Source organism: Diplodia seriata (genome assembly GCF_021436955.1).
Source record: "Diplodia seriata strain FDS-637 chromosome Unknown scaffold_8, whole genome shotgun sequence".
In the NCBI taxonomy this organism is placed as follows: domain Eukaryota; kingdom Fungi; phylum Ascomycota; class Dothideomycetes; order Botryosphaeriales; family Botryosphaeriaceae; genus Diplodia; species Diplodia seriata.
In genome coordinates, this window is record NW_027117315.1 from 1,472,739 (window position 1) to 1,494,780 (window position 22,042).

Genomic DNA, 22,042 nt, shown 5'->3' on the forward strand with positions numbered 1-22,042 from the left:
ATAGGTATGGGGTGATAATATGTAATGTGGCTGATTAAACAGGTTTTGTTCACCCAGATTCAGCAAGTAGATGCGTCATCTCTTTTCTTCAATGTTCAGCTCTCCTTAGCAAACAAGAACTTGTAGAACCACAAAAGGATCTGAAGAGGTATTAGGTATCTTAAACAGGTAGCCCGTGTATCAAACTATATAGAAACGGGCTCTGCAACTACCGTCTGGGTTTTGCCATTACACTAGCATGGTCATTCCGAGAAGAGGAGACACAAAGACTCAGCAAGTATTTCGAAACGTTCAAAGCACATCCCGGTCCAGTCGTTCCAGCCTTGATCGTCCCATTTCAATTTGAACGTCGGTTGCCCATCCGTACCGACGTCCCCTCGACGGCCAAGGCGTAATGTAAAAGAAGCGTTCTAATTCAATTGCCACCGATGGGGGTATGCCGCCAGTGAAACCAGCCAGACCCAAGACTCCTGAAAGCCCCTTAAATTGAGAAAGCCCAACAAGAACGAAGGAAAAGCTTGTCTCCCTATACAATTCGTTTCCCGCATCCCCATCATTGCCATACAAGCAGCGCATTAAAATCCGTCGTCACACATACATATCGGGCCATTGGTTCCCTTCCTCATTTCATCATCATGTTACTTGCCAATTCCATTCGTTACGACGCCGCCTGCCGTGTCCAGTCTCTGCACGAACTTCTTCACACCGGTCCACTCCTCCTGCCTCAAATTGTCTTGACCTCCCAGCTCAGCGCCCACCTCGAAAACGGTGACGACGCCGTCAAGACCGCCGGTAGCAAGACGCTTGCCCTCGTTCTTTTCCCACGAGACCTTGTTCAAGCTCCGAGCCATGAAGTTGACGCCACGCTTGTCGCTTGGCGACGTCTTAGCAACGGGCACCTCGACGTCAATGTTAACATCCCAGATCTCGAGACTGCCGGCGCCATCGACCAAAGCGAAGACACCCGGCTTGACGGGCGACCAGCGCGCATCATAGACAAGATCCTCGCGCACGAACTCATACACCGGTGCTTGGGCCTGCGGGGCGCTCCCAGGGCCGCTCGACGCCACAGTCGCCGTGGCCGCCGGCGGGCGCACCTTCCAGAGCTTGACGGTCCAGTCGACACTGGAAGACAGAACGAGGTCACCCAGATCGATGGGGCCGCGGGCTGGGTGGAAGTCCAGTGACATGACGGGAGCGGCGTGACCACGATACGCTACACGGGTGTCGACGCCTGCCTTGGCACCTGCACGGTCGTAACGGTGGCAGGGGTAGATGGAGCCTTCCTCCGTTCCGGCAAGGAAATAGGTGGGATCAGCTTGCGGGAAAGCAATGCAGGTAGGTGCCATGTCCTCCGTCTTCGCAGGAGGCGGCGAGATGAGTTCCAGGAACTCCTGCGGTTGGGAGAGCATGTCAACCGTCCAGCCGCAGACCACACCGTCCGTGGAGCACGATATGATGTTGTTGGCGTTTTGCGTTCCAACGATGTCAATGGCATAAACCGGATGCGTATGGCCGGAGCCGGTGAGAGGCGTCTTCTGCACGGGCTGAGACTTGGCACGCGTGTCCCAAAGAAGGACCTGGCCGCTGTAGGCACCGCCAATGATGAGATTAGGATGGAAGGGCGAGAACTGAGCAGTGAGGATATCGGACTGGGCGTGGAATATGTATTCGGGGCGGTCGTGCATATGCATATTCCAGACTTGGATGAGGCCATCGGGATCGTGCGGTGCCGAGGGGTTCTTGGTGTAGGAGGCCAGCACCAGTTCCGGGAACTGCAATCTCTGTCAGCTGGCATGTTACGCAGTAATCACGCAAGAGGGCCCGCACCTTTTGCGAGAAGCTAAGATCACTGATCATCCGCTTCTTGCTCCACCGCTCGTCGTAGAATTGTGTGATCTCGCGTACTCGCCGTCCCTTCTTGCCTTTCGCCGTGCCGAAGCCATCATCGTCGTCGTCCACCTCTTCAACACCCGCCAATGCGTAGTCGACAAGGAGGTCGTACTCCTCGTCTAGCGCACGCTCGATGACCTTGCTGGATCGCTCAACGAAATCCAAAAAGTCGTCCGAAGAGGTCACGGCATTGAGTTCCTCGTCGTTCAGTGCCCGCGCGGGGAATTTCGGCTCCACCGCGTCGTCGTCAACAGCACCCTCGTTCTGCAAAGCCTTCAGCTCCTCTTCGATTTCCTTCCTCAGGTTTTGACGCAGCTCTTCGTCCCTCTGGCGCTCCATCCGGCTCATGCGCTTGCTTGCTCTCTTTGCCTTGGATGGGGACCAGTCAGGGCCATCTGGCTCGGCTTCGGATGTGGAAGCCACCGACGTCCGCCGCTGGGGAGGGGTCCATGGCTCGGTGGTCTGCACACCCTTGCTGTAGGTGATGATTTCAGGCTTCGGGGTCGAAGGGGACTCGTAGACGGTGGTGAGCGGGGCAATGGTCAGCGTCTGCGGGACGGTCATCGTAGTCGGAGTCGAGGCCGGGGGCGAGCTCGTGCTGTCGAAGGTCTCGCCGGCGATGCTAGACAGCTGGCCGGCGCTGACGACTGAGGTAGGCCTGCTGCCCCTGCCGCCGGCGGGTGACGAGGGGTCTCTGGGGCCGCCGGAGCCAGGGCGGCCCTCGACCAAGCTCTGGATCAGGTTGTCTAGCTCGCGTCTGCTGTCAGCTCGGCTCGGGGTGGGCGACACTAGCTGAGAAGACACATCAGCAGTGCAATACACGGGGGCAGCGGGCAGGTCGTACATCGGACGCGTCGGACATGCTCTGGCGGCTGGCGGTGAACTCCTTCTGGCGCATCTCGCGCTGGCGCTTGAGCTCGGCCAGCTTCGCCTTCTTGGCCAGGATCTCGTCGCGCCGCTGCTGCATAGTGGCGGCCGAGTGGTCGGACATGGTGACGGGGCCAGGAGCGGGTGGTGGGTGTGGTGGTTGTGGTGGCCGGCGGACGGGCGGAGGCGGAACAGCAGCGCGCAGGAGGCTCCGTCCGGATCAGGGGCGCGGGCGCGCAGCGGGAGTCCGGGGTGGTTCGTCGAGTGCGCGTGGGCGGCGGGCGGTCTGGTGTGGGCGTGGGCGTGGGTGCTGGGGTGGGTGGTGCAGTGTGCTGGTGCTGGAGAGCGGATGATTCAGCCAACCAGGTGCCGGCGCCTCGGAGCGAACCGCTTGACTTTGTCGCATCTGCTCGACGCTTCTGCCATCACATCACCGCTGAGAAAAGCTGCCCCGGAGCCCCAACGCCCCCAGCCCGCCATCGCCCCGTCTCTGCACCATCCGCCCGCGATTCTCTGCATCGCGGCTCCGCCATTGACCTGCCCGCCCGCTCCACAGCTTATCGCTTCCCACGGCCCAAATGGCATCGACGGGGGTTAACGTACGCCGCTCCCTCCCCCTCCACGCATTGGCGGCCGCCATCGCCCCCAATCCCCCAAGCCCGCTGTGTTCCTGCCGCTGACGCGCTTTCGCAGGTCCTGAGGTGGTCTGCGCTCGGCCTCGGCCTGTTCTACGGCGTCTACCACCAGGCCAAGCTCTCCTCGCAGGACAAGCTCGACTCCATCAACCGCGAGTACCAGCGGAAAGAGGAGCTCATCAAGAAGGCCAAGGAGGAGTGGACCAAGAAGACTGCGCCGCCCTCGCGCTCTGGACGTACGTGCTGGACCCGCGGACCAACGGCAAGTGCTGACCCCAGTGCCTTTCGCAGTGATCACGGACCCCGAAGACCCCAAGTTCGACCTGGAGGCGTTCCTGAAGGCGAAGGCCGAGGAGAAATAAGCAGCACACCATGGAGCGGGAATATCAGCACACGAGCAGTCGAGACCCGGGGAGGTAATAGGCGAAAAAAGACAGGGCTTTGCGGAAAGAGCGAGTGTGTCGCGGCCTTTCACCGTTGCACTGGGAGGGCTCACGGATGTAACACCTGTACATTGTACAATATAGACTTCGTCGTCCGTCCGCCCGAGTCCAGCGGTCACTGGAAAGAATTGGGATTTTTGTCATCTCCGGGCCCCCGGCTGTCCAGTGCAGCATCTGCAGTGTCCGGCGGCCATCAAGCGACGGCGACTCCCTCCGTTTTTCCAATGTAGTTCACTCTGACTTTGCAGAACCCTCGAGATCTGCGGCCATCGCATTTGATACGGCGCCCATGGCATTGCACACGATTGGCCGATTACCAGAGTGACTGTGACAGATCTGGCTACGAAAGGCAAGCAGACTTCCTCGTTGAGTTGTGTGAAGTTGATTGCCGCCAAAGTAAGTGAGCGAAGACCATTTCACCCGAACGGGGCGCTCAGTGGATGTTTGCAGTATCATGTTATCGTTGAGTGTGTATTTCCGTCGACAAAAGAAACGCCAGAACATTGTAAAGAGTCAGACCCTTCCAAAACTCCGCATTATATGGTTCTGCCGCCGAGTGCCGTAGCGGGGGTGCACGGCTCAGGCCGCGGTATCCTGACTGAACTGACGCCCAACGCCTTCTTCCTGTTCTGCCCTAGGCTAATCTTTTCCTGACATCCCTCCGACGAAGCATGTCGAAGGTCGAACCAAGATCATTGCTTGCTGGCGGCCACAATCTCCACAGGAGTCATGCTAACCGGTGTGCGGTAACCATACTGGGTAGCGTATGTCATTCGCTTGGACGGCGCCCTGTTCGCTGGCACTGCACCGGCTTCGCGAGCACACATCGGAGTGGTCGAGTTGGAAAAGGGCTCGACACCGCGCTTCGGGACATACGATCTACGCTTGGAAGCAATGGTCGATTGGTCGAAGCTTACAGCCACGGGAGAGATAGGCGGAGAATAGTCGTGCTGCGAAAAGCCTTCTTCCTTATCGGGGTTGCTGCTCTCGGAGAAGCAGGACGTGATTGACCATTTGGAGCCACGGCGACCCTGGTTGTGGCTACTGGTCAAGCTGAGGCTGGCGAATCCGCTGAAAATGGATGACCGGCGGCGAGCCTGAACGCTGGGTCCTGGCGAAGTGGGCGAGCTGGGAGCCATCACGGAGGAATTGGACATCAAGCCAGCCGTTGTGACTTCGAAGGCTTCTGCTGCTGTTGGTCGTCACGATTCAGACTGGTGGTGAAGAGGAACTTACTGTAAGTACTAAGACCGCGAATGCAAAGACGGCTAAGTAGTGAGCGTGCTGAGTACCTTAAAGCGACTGCTGCAAATGCTACTGGATCTGGGAAATGAGAGGAATTGAGCCAGAGATGCTGCTGAGAAAACACAGATCCAAAGACCGCTGCCTTAAGTACTGAAGGTAGAACTTACTCAATATTTTCCCCGAGACAACGACCAACTCCAAGTGGGTACGGTCTTCGCTGCCCAAACGAACGGCCACCGCCGGAGTGCTTCCTGTTTCCCGCACCATCACGCACGCAATCTGGTAGCACTATGGATATTAGCTTCGGCCGCGCAATCGAGGCGCAGCTGCTTTCGACCATTGTGAGCTCGCTCTAGTAAACGCCACCACACCTACTTCGCCTTGCCGAGTTTCCTATTTCATATTCTGTCTTTTAGAAAACAAAGTGCCTTGTCCGCCACCCACACGTCTTCATCACGGCCCCTGTAAATCTCGGAAGTAGAGGTCCACGTCTCAACATGTGCTTAGGACTTGACAAAGGTGCCTCTCCCAATGATCCTTCGCGGTGGACACTCTGCGATGGTATTGATCCTCTCCAGCCTCACAGCCACAGTGGCTGAAACGGGGCTCAATGGTGACTGGCTACCAGGTCACACTGCCTTTCTAGCAACGAAGCACTTGGGTGTTCCCCGCCGTCCATTGTTCGAACATCCGCTACGAGGGAATTCCGCCGTGGAAAACCGGAACCTGGCAGTAATCCTTTCTCGGAGTAATAGCACAAAGGTCTGGATGATGGGTATTTTGTAAGCTCATCTAAGCTTTCTCCGACGCACCTCCATGACGGGCGGGTCTGATGGAGAAGCCATTGGTACGGAACAATGGTGCGTTCCCCATCTTCACGCGGTCCAGATGCCAGCCTACTAGCGTGACAGGCAACAACCACCGCTATCCCAATTCCATCCCTTGCTTCCCCGCGGGTGACGGGCGCCACAACACTTTGCTTGCGGGCTTTATGACTCTGCAGACCGAAGATGGCTCGAAAGAAAGGAGCCTACCTGAATCATTTGTGCCCAAATGCTTCCACGCTCGCCCCAGCTCAAGCACCTACTGAAAGCTTGCCAATGTTTTGGTGTGGATCTACACTCTTTTCAGCTCCCGGTAGATTCCTTCTTTTCAGTTTCTGGACTCACACTGCTCGTGCGTGCCGACTTCACAGGTCACCTTGAGCTTAGCAATGAATATTCATCCCGAGGTCCCGATAGAAGCCCCAAAAGAGATTCTTGCGCCCAGGAGATTTCTTCGAGCCGAAATCCTATCTAAGGACTCTATTGTGCTGTGACTCTTGTTGTGGCAGATCAAGGGCGCGGTTTGGTGTTCCTCGGATGGTCTACGCCGACATGGCGCAGAACAAAACATTGTACTGCGGTATTCAGCAAATAATAGTCATAACGACCCATCAATATCTTCAAGTGACGTTCCCACTACGCCTAAGTATCCTTCCTCGGTCGCTCATTCCTTGCGCTCCACCGGCATTCACCGTCTCCTGCGGGGTCAGCGAGGAATAGAGGAAAGCTACAACCTCCGTCCCGAGTAGTGTTCCTGCTTACATCAAAACTCCGCCCCAAGCTACCGGCGGTAATGGCACAGTCATTGGAGCCCTCCAACGAATTACAATTGCTTTCTCTCATTATTTGGAGATAGCGACGAACGAAGCGCGGGCGCTGCTGACCCTGTCCATCTCACTCCGCAAGCAGCTGGTCTCAACATAAGCGGAATAGATCTGAAGACGGTGTCGGGTACCGTTCAATGTTCCGATTAGGTAGTGTAAAAGTCCGAGATCCGGTCGAAGACCTCGTCGGCCCTAAATATCAAAATCGACCTTTGACGAATACTATGTGTGTCCACAGATCATTGTGGCCTTCCTCAATACCATCGTTTGATCGGCATAGAAAGCCCAGGCGTTGGGGACGAGGGGACTGCCTACCACTATTTCTGTTTTCTCTGGGAGCAAATCGTGGGCACGTGGGATCCATTATATGTGTCTAATACCCATCAGTGTTTGATGCTATATATAGGAGAAATTAAATTGTGCTACAGAAGACAAACAACACGTGGGTATCAAGTTCTCATCCATTTCCTTCTTGAAATATAAGCGGTCCCTTCATACTTCATCTTGCCCTGCCCCTTAGCCAAGCGGGTCTCCACCTCGCCTTCGCCGAGTTACTATCTTTCTTGTCACTTTCTCTACTCTTCTTATTGATAGTCGTTCCGATGTCAATCACAAACGGTTTCCCACCCGAAGAACGCCTGCTGCCATCCCTGTCACCCATGCTGCCATCCCACCACCTATGCTAAACACTTTCCCCTCGAAGACACCTCTTTCCTTCAGCTGCTTATCAGACATCCCCTCGGCGCCCTGCGGTATGCTAGCGAGTAGCTCGCTCCCAGCCAGAAAGCTCGCCACGGCCGCGATGCTGCATGGATTCTTGGGCAAGGCACGGTCGGTTTCCAAAAGCGCGGTCGCCAGCGCGGCGCAGATGAACATAGTGGCAAGCAGCCCCTCTAAGATACGAGTTGACACGGGACTCTGCTTGAGTCGGGTGTGGTCGGTACAGGGTGGTGCCGGTCAAGCCAGCAGTGTCGTCATCCGTCGTGTCACGTCTCGTCGACTCGGCCCCATTGCTTTCTGTCGAGGGTAGCAAAAAAAAGGCGCGAATGCCTAGATTGTCCTGGTATTTATCTATGATGCTGGAACGGGGAGATACACCGCAAACTAAACAGAGCGTGCTGTATGCTGCGAATATTCTAGAAGTCGAGCATTGGGATGAATGTCCATGCGTATAGTGCACATATTGATTGTCGTCGTCGAAATCGGTCAGCCAGCCATGGCCTGCCAAGTACTAACAGAGCACCGGAGATATGAACCAGAGATTTAGACGGACGAATATTAACACCGAGCGTCCTTCGTGTGGCGACCGGTTGGTGCTGTTGCTGGTGTTCGGAACGGCTTCCTCAGCTGCACACCTTTTCTTCCAAACCCCCGGCAAGCGCAATTCCCGACACGATGTCATGAAATTTGACAGACAACACTTGGCCTATTACCTTAGGGAGCGGTTGCATAGAGGAATTGTGGTGCCTATCAACGATATGTATTAGGGTGTGGGTTGCGGCGCAGCGACCACAGAGGCTTCTTAAGGTTGGATGTCCCCTCCTTAGTCATGGAATTATTACCCTTGGCTCTCTCGTCTCTTCCACCGCACAGCCCACCAACGCCTTTTCGCACCATGGCGCCTTTCCTTCTCAGTACGTTCCCTCTTCTCGTCCTGAGCAGTGCCCATATCAATCCCGAACCTATTTCTGCCTACTTGACCATCACCGCCAGAGGATGACCTTCCGTCATCATCGCTCACCCCACACTCATCGCTCCACCAGCCCATGCTAAACATTGTTCCCACAAACACGCCCTTCTGCCGCAATTGCATATCCGACATCCATTCCGCACCTTCCGGTATAGTCGCAAGCAGCTTAGACTCAGCCAACAGACTGGCCATGGCTGCCACACTGCATGGATTCTTCGGCAAGACTTTCTTCGTATCCAACAACGTGAACGTCAGTGCCGCGCAAACAAACATGGTCGCGAGCAGCCCTTCCAGGATACGTGTCGACACAGCGCTCTGCACGAGGCGTATGCTAGTCATATCTGTTAGTGTTCCCTTGAACTCAGCATCCGTCGACATGGCGTCCCCGTCCAGCTTTCGACGGTCCCAGTTGAGCACCTGTGCCATGACCAGCGCGTACGTCGATTCGACAGCTCGCTGGAGGTTCCCGATGTTGTCCGGCCCAAAGAGATCTGCCACAGGCGTGCCGTTGCGGCCGTATATAACCAAAGGGAAGATACTAGCGAAGTCTTCGTCCGAACGATTGACCGGCAGCGGGTTGGCGAACGAGTAGCCCGAATCCGTCAGAAAATTGGGCAGTCGCCCATCGTAGAAGACACTTGTTTCGTTCTCAACCTTTTGCACAGGCGAAGAGGAATCGAGCTCCCAGCTGGGGAGCTTGAAAGATGCTGTCGCGTTGACAGTCTCGACGTAAGGCGTGCATGCTAGGTGAGACACGGTATCGATGGTTTTGTTGTCTACGTGCCCAAAGGCGATCATGACGGCCGGGCAGCCTGGGTATACCCTTGCGTCCAGCGCGAACACATCGCCGAAGTAGCCGGTGCCACTAAAGTACTGGTTCTGCCGCGGATCTCCGTAAGAGCTGTTGGGCTGTGAGAGGAGGTAGGGTGCCAGATCGTTGCAGTAGACCTCGGCATGCGTGGCTGGAGTGCAGTTGAGATTGCCACGAACAGCAGGGAGAGCTAGAGACAGGCTACTAGCATTTACTGTAGCTGCAGATACAGTGTTGTCATTGACGTCAGTTATACTAGATGCGCTCTGAGCAAGTTCCGGGAATGCGAGGTCTTGGTACGTCCAGAGCGGCTCCGACAGATTGTTCGCGAGCACGAGGTTTGCGTATGTCAGCCCGGCACCTGTAGTTGTCATGTTCGGATCGAAGCTGTCGAGCCGAGCGAACTCGGCGCTGTAGCTTGTGGGCGCGCTCTCTGCGTTGAAAAGACCACTGACAACAATGGTCAGGAAGGGGGTCAGCACCGCAGCCATTCCAGCGGCGACGACAGTGTACTGCAGTTTGCGAGCGGCGCGGCATAAAGCGGCAACGGTAACCGATCGCATGTAGTTCTCCATGATGCTCTTTTCAGGAGGAGCATTTCCTTTCCGCAAGTTGTGATATGGGTTGAACAATTTGGCCGTTGTGTCGAGCATGGCGAATGTTTGGCCCACACCAACCATGACAGCGGTCGGAACGTACGTCCAGGCGTAATGAACGAACAAGTTGGCATCGTCTACAGCCAGCAACCCGTTGTTTTGGGCGGAGTATTGGTAGAGAAGTTCCAAAGTAAGGATAAGAGCCAGCGGGGCAGAGAGCACGAGACCTCGTCCCATGAGGGTTGCCACAAATGGCCTGTGCCAGGTCACATCCTTGCTATTCTTCGCCCCCACCTGAGTCGCTCTGGCTGACGTCCAACGCTCGCCCTCTGCGCTTTCAATTCGGAAACTTGGGTTATCGCTGTGTGCCGAAACTGTCGCGCTTGTGCCGTATTGATGACCTTCAAGACGCTGGTCAATATCCCTTGTGCTCAACAGCCCTGTCCCTTTCAGCTCGGCCATCACTGCGGTACTCTGAGCCAGAATGGTGGCTAGACCTGCTATACTCGACGGATCGCGTGGCGCAGAAATGGTGGGAGACTTGAAAATAAGGAACATCGTTGCAAGTATCAAAGTTAGGAGGAGAAATTCAATCAGCCAGAAGGACAGCGCATGGAGCTGGAGCCGTGCTTCTCTCGATACGGCGACGCCTGTCAACGGTGCTTCCGTAGTGTTCGTAAGGTATACGTTAGCAAACTGCGCGGATACGAGACGAAAGAGTCGGATCAGCGCTGTCTGTGTAGTGTTTGCGTCCGTTGTAAAGCTTGCTTGTGGGATTGTTGCGTTAATGAGGGCCTCCATGTTCAGGGTTGAGATGGATCTCTCAGTCTGTGCGATCGTCTGTGCAAATGCTTTCAGAATGTTCCAAGAAGTCACATTCGAGAGCATGGCTGCAGTCTCATTTCCAAGGAAGGAGATGGAAGGCGTGATTTCCTCATTGTTGTCTTTGCTCAGTGCCACACTACCTTTGCGAATAGAGTAGCTAGGTGTGCAGACAAGGCCGAGCGCGGGGCTGAAGGTGGGTGCCGCTACCTGCAGGGTTAGACTGCCGAGTGTGAACGGAACGCCTGGAGTTGGACTCATTCCGCTGGATGATGTAGTAGTCACGCGACTCTGGCGAGTGGAAGATAGGCCGAGGTCCCCATCATCGATGGAGATCACTGATGGGTCAGACGTCTGCCTGCCAGACTGCGGAGAAGCTGCGGCGGTGATGGTGGAACCCTTTGTTGAAGTAGGCCTTGTAGAACTCGCATGGCCGATTGTGTGGATGCTCGCTTCGGTGTTGGATCCCCCATCGGTAGTCGCATCTCGTAAAGTCGTCCAGCTGTCGTCGAGTTGGATGTCCTGCGGCGCGCGCTTTGCCAGGGTGGAAGCAGCATCCGTCCACTCGCCCCAAACCAAGACGAAACGGCCAGCGTCCTCTTCTGAGTTTAAATTACTGCAATAGCTTCCGTTGTAACCAAAGGAATCCCCGTCTTTCACTGATATGTAAAGATTTTGGCAAGAAGGAGTGTCCATTGTGATCTCAGCTTGTGAATGTTCGAGTCCTGTTGAGAGAGGAAGGGCTTCGTCAAGGGTGTTCGTATTGTTGCCATACGATTGACCGATCTTGAGGTCAGTTACGTTGGCCACCTCACATGACAGATCCGCGGAGAAGACGTCCACGGAGGCGGTCATGTTGAGAATGCCTTTGCTGGATGAGTTGAACCATTGGAATGCGTACTGATCACGAGTACCGTTCGGATAAGACAGGTTGGATGCCAGGATTGCATACGCGTTCGATGCCGGTTCGGAGCCGGCAGTAGCTGGGACCGAGCCGGAAAAGACGGTCCAGGCAGTCAAGCCTGCGTCCTCTGTCCGGATCGTGGTTTGGGCCGAAATGAACAGGCCGCTGGACAAGACTGTGATTACTTGGATCAAAAAGGTCCCCGCAAGCGCCGAATGAACAATCCAGTGCCGATTTCGCAATGAGCTGAATAGGCTAACGATGTTCATGGGATCAATGTAATCGAGTAAGAGGCTCATTCGTACGGGCTGCGGCGCTTGCGCCATCAGAACCCATGGCGTCATCTGCTTAGAGCGGTAGTCGACCTGTGTCCAGAACGCTGCGATGCTAGTAAAGACTGTATGTAATCTTAGCTCAACTCGTTCAAATGGTGATGATTGTAGCATGTACCGGCTGTTGGCCCGTACACCCAGAGATAGTATAGCCTCGAGTTAGCTGAAGCCAGGCGCTCAGTTCTAGACGAGAGGCCGAAGAGTACAGCAAGTACAATGATTAATACTACGAATAGGGCGACGAAAGACAAAAGGACCGGGCGGCGGAGGAAGAAAGGCGTCCAAAGCTTGGGCTTCTCATTTTCTCGAGGGTAGGAGAGGGCAGAGTCCGCTCTCGCGGGTTGTGCTGCAGCCTGGTATGTCTGGCCGGCAGAGGCCTCGTGGGCAGCTCCTTGCGAAGTCTCTGGATGTTGGGATTGCGCATGCGGAGTCGGGGCTTCGTATGTTGGGGTGCGCGGGGTGGCCTCGACTTGCGCGGCTTCGTCGGTGTGTTCGTCGCTCACTGAACCTGGCCGACTCCATCTTGGACTGGCTGGGGAGACAGGGGAGACAGAGCGCGACACCATGGGGACAGCAGTCGAATGTGCATGCTTGACCAGAGACTGGTGCCGAGTGCGACCGTCATTTTGAGCCTTCAGAGGTGGTGAGGCACAGCAAGTGATCTGCTACAATAGCCGCTGTGCTACGCGACAGACGTTGCTATTGGTCGAATTGGGCCCGAAATAGATCGTCCCCTTCCAACGCTGCGGTTCCACGTAAGGATGGCTGTGACGAGTCTTCGGGGCCTTCTGGGTTTCCCGAAGGACAGAAGCATGCTTTTTTGCCTTCCCAAGGGCGTGTGGGGTTCCAGGACGACGAACTCTCGTTCCCGGACGGACAAGTGCCTGTTTATACGCGCACATCGTGGGAGGATGCGGCAGGACGTGTTCGCAGACGGTAGCTCTGGGCGAATAAGGATGCTCAGCGCTGCTGTGCCGCCCCCACCAGTGTAGGCGAGTGTGAAGCGATATAATGCCTCTGCGGCGCCTAAGTCACGTGCGCGGCGCAGTAGGACTGCTAAATACTTGGTGGATCCGGTCGACTTCGAACGAAGGATGGAGCTCGCCCAGCGGTCTATTGGACCACGTCTCTGCACCCCGCCAGTCCTGTGCCTGGAAGGATTGCAGCACAACCTCGACGCCGACGACGACCCGACAACGGCGGACCCCTCGACACATCTCGGCCTGATGCGACCGTCAATGCCGCCGCGACGCCGGCTGGCTTTGGACATGCAGAGCTGCGATCGACCGGCACGTACGCCGGAGATTGCCCAGATATCGCTGACCTGAGGGGCAGACTATCGGACTCGCCCGGCCAGAAGCAACGGTGCGCGGACGCCCAGGGGTCGAGAGCTCTGGGGCACACATCTTAGCATGATGGCATTTCCCGGGTGAAGCGAAGCTTCGACGCTGCTGCCGCGCGGGCTTGACGCCGCGGACAGCCAACGGCAGCGGCGCACGCGCGTCGAGGGCGCTGACTCTGGGACCGAAGAGGAGGACTTTTCATCGCACATGCGGCAGATTGGCGTGCGTCACCAGCGCATGCGGGGAAGGCGTTGGATGGACTGTAGGCGCCGACGCCGATGCAGATGCAGATGCAGATGCAGCGGGACGCACAGCAGAGCCTGGCTGCTGGCTGCTGGCGACCGCTGGCCCGCTGGCCGCTGACCGCTGACCCGCCGCCGGCCCACGTGAGGCGCCGAATCCGCTCCGACCTCCGCGACGCGACAGACCACCCGCTCCCGTGCTTCAGCATTAAACACTGTCTCTTGGCCACTGGTCTAGAGAGCTCGAAGCCACACCGGCAAGACGGCATCTAACGACATCGGGCCCAGTCCGGGCGGTCCGCAGCTGGGCAGGCCAGCTGGAGGCCCACCGCCTGGTGCGTGAGACGGTCGGCTAGCTCGCCCGAGGCAACGAGGCTGAGACCTGAAACCCGCCAACGCCGAATGCCGCCCCTGTGCCTGCGCCTGGACGTCGCACCGCTTTCCAGAGACTCGAATGCTGTGCCAACCAGCGCCCAGAGCCCCCGGCCGCCATGCCCTCCGAGACGCGTCGCTGCCGCTTTGGGTCGCCGCGAAGGCCGTGTTTTCCCTTCGGTGTTTGTGCCTTGCAGCCAAGCGCTGCGGCGGACGCAATCCCACTGGCTACGGACCGCTGCATTGCTCTCGGCATTCTCTGCCTGGATCGCCGCGTGGGTGCGCTCCTCACGGTCCGCCCAGCGTTTCAAGCCACGGACTGGTGCTGGAAGGAGAATGGTCGTTCGAGCCCTTTGGCGCAAAATGCACGTCGTGAGCCCGTGGGGAGCGCTGCACGTTTCGCCCCTGCGCGAAATGGCTTCCATGGCGCAGGCTGCGCGCCATGCATCAAAATGCACTGTTTCCCCCAAATCTCACTGGCCTTTTCTCCCCAAGTCTCTTCTTGTGTTTCTGGCGTGCGCTCCCAGGGTGTTTGATATACGGCCTTTCCCTTCTTTATTAGTATCTAATACGCTCTCTCCTTGAATTCCTCTTCTTCAGCCTATACGGAACCCCGTGCCGGCACGGTCTACCACACACAATCAGACCTTCATTTGCTCCGCTCAATCGCCTGGCAGCAGCGTGCTTCAACGTGTAGATGTGAGTACTAAGCAGCATACAGAGCAAGACTCAGGATCCTTCCATTCTTCCCCCCATCCCTGCTCTACTTTCCATATCAACGGACAAACCGCTTGATACGTCTTCGCCTGTCTCTTTTCCTACGTCTAGGCCTACTATGATGGCATTGTCCATGCTTCATCATGATGCTGCCACACGCCAGAATATCTCTCCTAGCTCTCCATACCACTGGATATTCGATCCGTGACCTGTTGAACTTCTACGTCTGACATTAGCTCTACACAGCATCACATTCCCTTTTACCCGTCGATCTATCAGGTCTATCCTTAGGTCAGCCTTCGTTCGCTATTCTTTGAGATCGCCCAGAGCGCTCTTTCCACTCCTTCATCATGAAGCACGCTTTTGCCGTTTCGGCTGCCGCTCTTTCCCTGCTGGGCTCTGCCTCGGCGTGGACAATTCCCATCCCTGCCAACTGGCATGGCAACTTTCTGGGCTTCAACCGCGGTTCTTCCGAGGACACCGACGCAGAGAATATTGCTGCTCTCGCGTCGGCCATCGCGACCTCTACGAGCCCGGCCGCAGCAGCAGCAACTACTGGCACGTCTCACGAGTCCGGAGGCGAGGAACATCTGGTCCTCTTCAATGCCTCACACCCCACACCTCCCGAGGTCGAAGAGATCCTCAGCCGCTTGGAGCTCTCCTCCAACCATTCCGATGTGCGGTATACATTCAACAACAGCGCCTTCCGTGGTTTCTCGGCCAACATGAAGGAACACTGCATCAAGGCTTTGGGTGAAATGGTGGAAGTGGAGTCTGTGGAGAAGTCTGCCGCTATGTCTGCTTCCTATCTGAAGAGCAAGAGGGATGTTAGCTCGCGGCGGGGCTCCCCCTGGGGCTTGCAGCGCATCTCCAGCGAGGTGAAGGTGGGCGGTAATGCTACCGATGGTCTCGCTTTCACCTACTCGTACGAGAACTCTCAGCTCGGCAAGGGCGTCGATATCTACATCGTTGATACGGGCGTCAACGTCGACCACGTTGCTTTCCAGGGACGCGCGCGCAACGGTTGGACTGCCTACCCGGACACTGCGGATCGTCCTGCGGGCGGCTGGACCGATGACAAGGGCAACTACACGGACGGTGCCGGACACGGCACTCACGTTTCTGGCACCTCTGCTGGCGCAACCCTCGGTATTGCTACCGGTGCCAACATCATCGCCGTGCGCGTCCTCGATGCCGACGGAGGTGGCAAGTCCTCCGACACCATTGCCGGCATCAACTGGGTCATCCAGCAACACGACAAGCGCAAGACCGATGCGGACTTCGTGGGCAGCATTCTGAGCATGTCTTTCGGTACTGAAGAGACGGTCGACACGCTGAGCAATGTCATAAAGCTCGCCACGCAAGCCGGCATTCACGCCTCGGTGGCGGCAGGCAACAAGGGCAAGGATGCGTGCGATTACTCGCCTTCGAACGTCGGTGGCTCCAACTCGTCCGTCGTCACCGTCGGTAGCGTGGGCATCACGGACGAGGTATCATCCTTCTCCAACACCGGCGCCTGCGTTGACGTGTACGCCCCCGGTGAGGACATCCTGTCGACGTACATTGGCGGCGACAATGTCGTGCAGTACCTCGACGGCACCAGCATGGCTTGCCCGCACGTTACCGGCGTTATGGCCTACCTAATGGACAAAGAGCCCCTCCTGCGCCAGGACCCCGGCGCCATGAAGGTCCGCCTGACCTCGTCTGGCCTGCTTGGCTCTATCGCCGGCCTCGTGCTCGACTCTACGCAGACCGTTCTGCTGAACAACGGTGTCACCAGCGTCTCTCTTGGCAAGAAGCGGCAGGTCTCCGATGACGAGGAGGAGCTCGACGCTCTCACGTCTGGCGCGTTCGTCCTCAGTGCCGAGGACGGCAAGTCGAAGAACAACTGGTGAGCAACGCCGCAACAGAAGAAAAATTAAAAAAGAAAGGGGCGCCTCGTGGCGTCGCCGAGAACAAGAAAACCCAATACGTAAAGCATCATCATTATCTGTTCATTGTATATCCTTCCAATACCTCTTTACCTCTCTCCTATATACTATGTTACACGTTGGCCCTTTTAATAAACCTCACCCTTTTCCCTCGCGGGAACGAAGGCGAAAAAGTTCGGAATGTACGGAGTGACGTTGATTTTGGCTTCGGTTGTTCGGAGAGTTTTTCTGTTATCGATGAGGCGTAGCAGAGCAGGGAAAAAGCGGAGCAATAACGTGGCTCCTAGTTCAGGCTCGCCTTACACCAACCAGAGAAGAAGAGACAGGCTTTCCTTTACCTCCGACTTGAAGTAAAGTCGCTGAGCGAAATGTTTCTTTCCTCTTACTTTCCAATCAACTTCTCCTCTGCATCCCATGATACCATATAGTTATCGAATAATTACTCAAGACTTTGCAAGACAGAAGATATGTGCTATGCGAATGCTTTTTTGGGGGAGAGGATTGTGGGCTTCTCTACGTTGCACAGGTGTTGCAGGCTCCTGCACTGTACTTCCAACCAACATGGTACACCACAGCCCCGTCTTGACGCTACAGGCGCGAAACACGCGCCGCCACTTTTCGCGTGCAGGCCCTCCGATCTTGGCGGGGGAGCTCGTACGATAAACGATATGTGGGCATCTAATTTTAATCGTGGTCGGGCCAACAGCTTGGCTTGGCGCATAAAAGTCATTTGACCGAGGTGGTATCTGCTACTATAGAGGCTCTTCTACATAGGGGAAGGTTTTTTGTGGGCTGAGGTTTGCCCAATGCTAGTCGTCATTTCCCATCGCGCCCTATGATGCCGTTCGTGCCGTTCATCGTCGGTTCCTCATCATTAATCCGTTGCACAACTTAATGCTGCTGCATACTGCCGCGCTCCTTTCAGGCGGGCTGCGCTTGTGCGTCGGCAGATGCGGGACCACCAGTGTTCCGCTGCGTACTGACTGCATACTCCTTCAGGAAGTCGGGACTATTCTCGAACTCCTCGCGCACCTATTAGGAATTTGTCAGTCAAGTAAACATCACTGAAGTCGTGATTATGACATGGGCATGTCACACTCTGCACATCAAGAATGGAGAAATGGATCAACTTACGATGTCCAGTCCACCCACAAGCTCACCGCCTACCCACAGCTGCGGGAAAGTCGGCCACTCGGCGTACTCCTTGAGACCCTGCCTGACCTCGTCGTCGGCCAAGATATTGAAGAAACCGTACCTGACACCTTTCTCTCTCAGTAGACCGACCGTCTGCCTGCTGAAGCCGCACTGTGGCGCGCTGGGGGTACCCTTCATGAACAGCATCACCGGAGCCGCCTTGACTAGGCCGTCCAGGCGCGCGAACAACTCCTCCTTGCTAGTCTCCTGCTCGCCCGATGAGTATTCGGGCGCGGTGGCCGGGTCATTGGGGCCGGGAGCGTAGCCGACGAGGTTCTGAGCGCTGCCGTTTGACTCAGCGGGCTTGGTGACGGCCTGAGCCGGCGGCAGGCCCAGCTTGCCCGGGTTGCCGCTCTTGCCGGCGTGCCGCTCGACGGCGGCGCGCACCTTGGAGGCATCACTGCCGGACACGGTCTCGAGCGTTTGGCCGCCCTTCTGCAGCACGATGTACGGCACCGCCGTCACATCGTACGCCTCCGACACGTCGGGCAGCTCCTCCGCATTTATCGACACGAAGCCGATCGAGGGTGGCGAGTCAACCGTGTACGTGCTGGCCAGCGCTTCGAGCACAGTTGTCATCTGCTTGCAGGGCGCCGCCCACGGTGCGTGGAAGTAGACGACGAGTAGCGCATTGGGCGGGAAGTTCTGGACGTAGGCCGCAAAGTCGGCGTCGGTGGTGATTTCGGTGACGGTCGTGGCGCTCATGTTTGGCGGCGCACAGGGCGTGTCTTCGGCAGTCGGAGGGAAGCGTCGGTGAAGCTCTACGTGAGAGTCTGTCGGGATGAATTGGGCGTCGAGAGAAGGTTGTTGGTGGCGTGCGAGAAGTTAAAAGTGACGGTGGTCGTCGAGTAATCAGATCCAACTGATTGATATGCCCCGCCGCCTAAAAGCTCCTCCGAGGAGACGCACAGGCCACTTACTTTGTCACGTCATCGCTGGTTGAGCCACACGCCAGCAAGCTGACAAACCTCCGTAGCACCAACATTGCGGATATCCCAGCCAAGACCTCAGTGATCAGCTCCCGGTCAGGCTACGAATCAACCAACAAGTAACCCGATACCTTTTTCGACATCTTTTTCGAAAGTCCATGCGATAAAAGCTACAGGGCGTCGAAAATTCAGTCTCGCTGAGCCTGGCAAACCACTTCCTCAAATTCGAAATGCCGCAGAAACCGAGAAATCCGAAAAAGCCGAAAAAGCTTCCATCCCGTTCCGGAGGAAAATGACACTGTTGCAATACTATCATTCTCACGAGGCTTTGTTACTAGCTTTGGCATGGGCTGAGAGGCATACGTCCAGAGTTGATTAGGCAAGGGACCTTCTCTGGGAGCGAGGACACAGACCTCTGACGCGGGTCGGGGAGAGATGCGATGGGGTTGATCAGCGCATAGCCATATAGTGACTAAGGGATTGTAGTAGAGAATATCTGCGGTCAGCGGTGCAGCCGCAAACGGTCTCATACACACACGGGCCCATCGGCTCAGACTTCGTCAAGTCGAGCAATGCAATCGTCTTTGAGGGGCAGAGAAATACAGATATATTGACGAACAGGAAAAGCAGGACGCACGTGCTTTGGACCATCCCGGGTTGAGTGGCCCTGACGCTAGTCTCTAATAGGTACCGCCTTCGCGGCAGAATGTCTTTGCGGATATCAAAAAGTTCCCCGGCGCAAAGTCACAGCCCAGCAGCGCACCTCAAGATCACGCTCCGCCACAATGTCAATCCCACTCCGCCAGATGTACGCAATCACCCGGAACCTTATCTGCTCGAGTACCCGCTGACCAAAATTTCATAGCAAGCCTAAGAGCGCGCGCACGAAGCGCGCCCTCGAGAAACGCGAGGCGCAGGTCCACGAGAACCCGAAAACGACGCTTTTCCTGCGCGGCACGTCATGCAGCCAGATCGCGCAGTACGCGCTGGCGGACCTCAAGCAGCTGAAGGAGCCGCTCGCGATCAAGTTCAACAAGAAGAACGACATTCACCCGTTCGAGAACACCGACTCGCTTGAGTTCTTCAGCGAAAAGAACGACGCCTCGCTCATGGTTTTTGGCCACCACAGCAAGAAGCGGCCCCACGGTCTGACCTTCATGCGCTTCTTCCAGTGGAAGGTTCTCGACATGCTCGAGCTGTACATCGACCCAAACACCTTCCGCCAGCTCAACCAATTCAAGAACAAGAAGGCCGCCGTCGGCTTGAAGCCCATGCTCAGCTTTTCCGGCACCCCTTTCGAGAGCCCTGTTCCCAATGCATACACCCAGGCGAAGAGTTACTTTACGGACTTTTTCCGCGGCGGGGATGCGCAGAGCGTGGATGTCGAGGGTCTGCAATTCATGATCCACTTCAGCGCCAAGGACGAGGTCGACGGCGAGCCCAAGCCTGCGATCCACATGCGCGTGTATCTCATCAGGACAAAGAGGAGTGGTCAGAAGCTGCCGCGCGTCGAAGTCGAGGAGATGGGTCCCAGGATTGATTTCAGGGTCGGTAGGGTCAAGGAGGCGGATGAGTCTATGATGAAGGATGCTCTCAAGAAGCCTAAGCAGCTTGAGGTACGTCTTACCCTTTCACCTCTAACTTTCCCACGTGAACGCGATTCTGACATTTTTCACAGCCCAAGACGAAGAAGAACATCGAGACGGACATCATGGGTGATAAGGTCGGAAGGGTCCACGTCGGCAAGCAGGACCTCAACCAGTTGCAAACCCGCAAGATGAAGGGTCTGAAGCGTTCCAAGGAGGATGTTGAGGAGGAAAGTGAGGATGGTGGCACAATGATTGAGGACGAGATCAGTGACGAAGAGATGGACGAGGATCTTGCACCGGAAACGCACCCCAAGCGTGCCCGTGTGTGATGGGCGGCATAAAAAGTCTTTCACCAAGGTTCTATGCATTGAGCGGGCGCGGGTCTGGGTGGAAAACAAACTGGCGTTCTATGGTATCTATCTATTGGGGTTTAACAGTCGGTCGGGCGACCTTTGATAGTGCAATCAACAAGTAAATCAGTCACGATTTTTTTGGAGGGTGCTTAGACCCTTCCAATTCACTTCTACACCAGGTGCTCCATGATGACCATCCAAAGCAGTCTTATCTAGGGGTTATATCTGCACCCAAGGAAAGCAATCTAGGAGCCGGCCTCGAGAGTGCCCTGCTTCTCCACCGCCGAAGCAGGCTTAGCCTGAGCATTCGCACTCTTGTTCTGGACAATGCGAAGCAAGTTCCTCAGTAGCACGGAGATGGTGCACTTGCCGATTGCAGGAACGTAGATGGAAGCTTTCTGCTTGACCTCAGGAGCGAAGTTCTGTGACTGTTAATATCAATTGGTGTAGTGAATGTTAATGCGCAACCACTCACCTTCTCACTGGAGAAATTGATGCACACAGCGCCCTCACGGAGGAGGTGGACAGGGACCTTGAACTTGTCACCCGGCACGCCGCTGATGACGACGTCGCTCAGCGGGAGAATCTCCTCCAGGCCCCAACCAGGCTTCTCCTCAACCTCGTGCCTCCGCTTACGCAGACCCTCGCCTCTGTGGTAGTGCTGGACGTTGTCAACGTCCTTGGAGTAGACGACGGCACCGTCGTTGGCCAGCAGCGCCGCAAGCGGCCTTCCCACGACCTCCGACCTGTTGATGACCGTGATGGTGTGTCCGTGCAAGCGATTGCCGTAGGGCAGGATGGTGTTGTAGATCTGGAGGTGCTCGAGGATCTTGATGACAGCGAGCGGGGTGCAGGGCAAGACGCTCTTGAGCTGCTGGGCGTCGTCGAGGAAGCGGACGTTGCGGTACATGTTGGAAATGTACTTGTGAGTCAGGCCCTCGACATCCTTGCCCACATCGACGACGTTCTGCAGGTACTGGTCCTGGCGGGTGCCGAAGATGGGGTAGTAGACCATGATGCCGTCGACGCTGTCGTCGCCATTGGCCTTGATGATGGCATCCTCGAGCTCCTCGCGGTCGACCTCGCGAAGCTCGTACTGGAAGCCGCTGGAGCACAAGACTCGTCAGACACGGGGATCTAGCAAGGACGCGGGGCACGAGGCTATTGCGGAAGCAACAAAGCGACTGGAGGCTCACTTTTCGCGGGCCGTCTTGCCGGTCCAGTCGGCATAGACGCGCGAGGCAGGGTCGCCGCTGGCGAGGAAGCCAACGAGTAGCGGCGAGCGGTTGAGGTGCTTCAGCCCGTCCTGGACCTCAGCCAGCAGCTTTTTGGCAACACCGCCGGCCAAAACGACTTTGCAGGTGGGAGCGTCGGCCATCTCGTTGTCGTCGTCGAGGTAGGTGGACCTGCGGGGTCTGCGATCAGTAGTATGGGCCGTCCTAGGAGCAGCAGCAGCGCGTCCAGTCTTACATGGTGAAAGTTTCTG

At 56.5% G+C, this 22,042-nt stretch overlaps 7 protein-coding genes across 7 annotated transcripts; 3 read left to right on the forward strand and 4 right to left on the reverse strand.

The window, feature by feature from the left end:
• Positions 1–638: 638 nt before the first annotated feature.
• SLS55_008045 (uncharacterized protein) lies at positions 639–2,884 on the reverse strand (the record flags this gene model as incomplete). The annotated part of the gene is made up of 3 exons (XM_066779460.1): positions 639–1,775; positions 1,831–2,685; positions 2,738–2,884. The coding sequence occupies 3 exons, from the start codon at positions 2,882–2,884 to the stop codon at positions 639–641; spliced, it is 2,139 nt and encodes a 712-aa protein (XP_066630264.1).
• A 454-nt stretch (positions 2,885–3,338) lies between these two features.
• TIM11 (F1F0 ATP synthase subunit e, mitochondrial) lies at positions 3,339–3,757 on the forward strand (the record flags this gene model as incomplete). Its single annotated transcript, XM_066779461.1, has 3 exons — positions 3,339–3,359; positions 3,454–3,631; positions 3,687–3,757. The coding sequence occupies 3 exons, from the start codon at positions 3,339–3,341 to the stop codon at positions 3,755–3,757; spliced, it is 270 nt and encodes an 89-aa protein (XP_066630265.1).
• Positions 3,758–8,289: 4,532 nt separating this feature from the next.
• SLS55_008047 (uncharacterized protein) lies at positions 8,290–11,890 on the reverse strand (the record flags this gene model as incomplete). The annotated part of the gene is made up of 2 exons (XM_066779462.1): positions 8,290–11,729; positions 11,887–11,890. The coding sequence occupies 2 exons, from the start codon at positions 11,888–11,890 to the stop codon at positions 8,290–8,292; spliced, it is 3,444 nt and encodes a 1,147-aa protein (XP_066630266.1).
• Positions 11,891–14,910: 3,020 nt separating this feature from the next.
• SLS55_008048 (uncharacterized protein) lies at positions 14,911–16,455 on the forward strand (the record flags this gene model as incomplete). Its single annotated transcript, XM_066779463.1, has 1 exon — positions 14,911–16,455. The coding sequence occupies one exon, from the start codon at positions 14,911–14,913 to the stop codon at positions 16,453–16,455; it is 1,545 nt and encodes a 514-aa protein (XP_066630267.1).
• Positions 16,456–17,412: 957 nt separating this feature from the next.
• GRX3 (glutaredoxin) lies at positions 17,413–18,390 on the reverse strand (the record flags this gene model as incomplete). Its single annotated transcript, XM_066779464.1, has 2 exons — positions 17,413–17,523; positions 17,626–18,390. The coding sequence occupies 2 exons, from the start codon at positions 18,388–18,390 to the stop codon at positions 17,413–17,415; spliced, it is 876 nt and encodes a 291-aa protein (XP_066630268.1).
• Positions 18,391–19,399: 1,009 nt separating this feature from the next.
• On the forward strand, positions 19,400–20,532 carry RPF2 (rRNA-binding ribosome biosynthesis protein rpf2; the record flags this gene model as incomplete). Its single annotated transcript, XM_066779465.1, has 3 exons — positions 19,400–19,422; positions 19,480–20,230; positions 20,293–20,532. The coding sequence occupies 3 exons, from the start codon at positions 19,400–19,402 to the stop codon at positions 20,530–20,532; spliced, it is 1,014 nt and encodes a 337-aa protein (XP_066630269.1).
• A 269-nt stretch (positions 20,533–20,801) lies between these two features.
• mtd1 (Methylenetetrahydrofolate dehydrogenase [NAD(+)]) lies at positions 20,802–21,934 on the reverse strand (the record flags this gene model as incomplete). The annotated part of the gene is made up of 3 exons (XM_066779466.1): positions 20,802–20,978; positions 21,032–21,662; positions 21,753–21,934. 3 exons carry the CDS (start codon positions 21,932–21,934, stop codon positions 20,802–20,804), a joined length of 990 nt encoding a protein of 329 aa, XP_066630270.1.
• Positions 21,935–22,042: the final 108 nt, after the last annotated feature.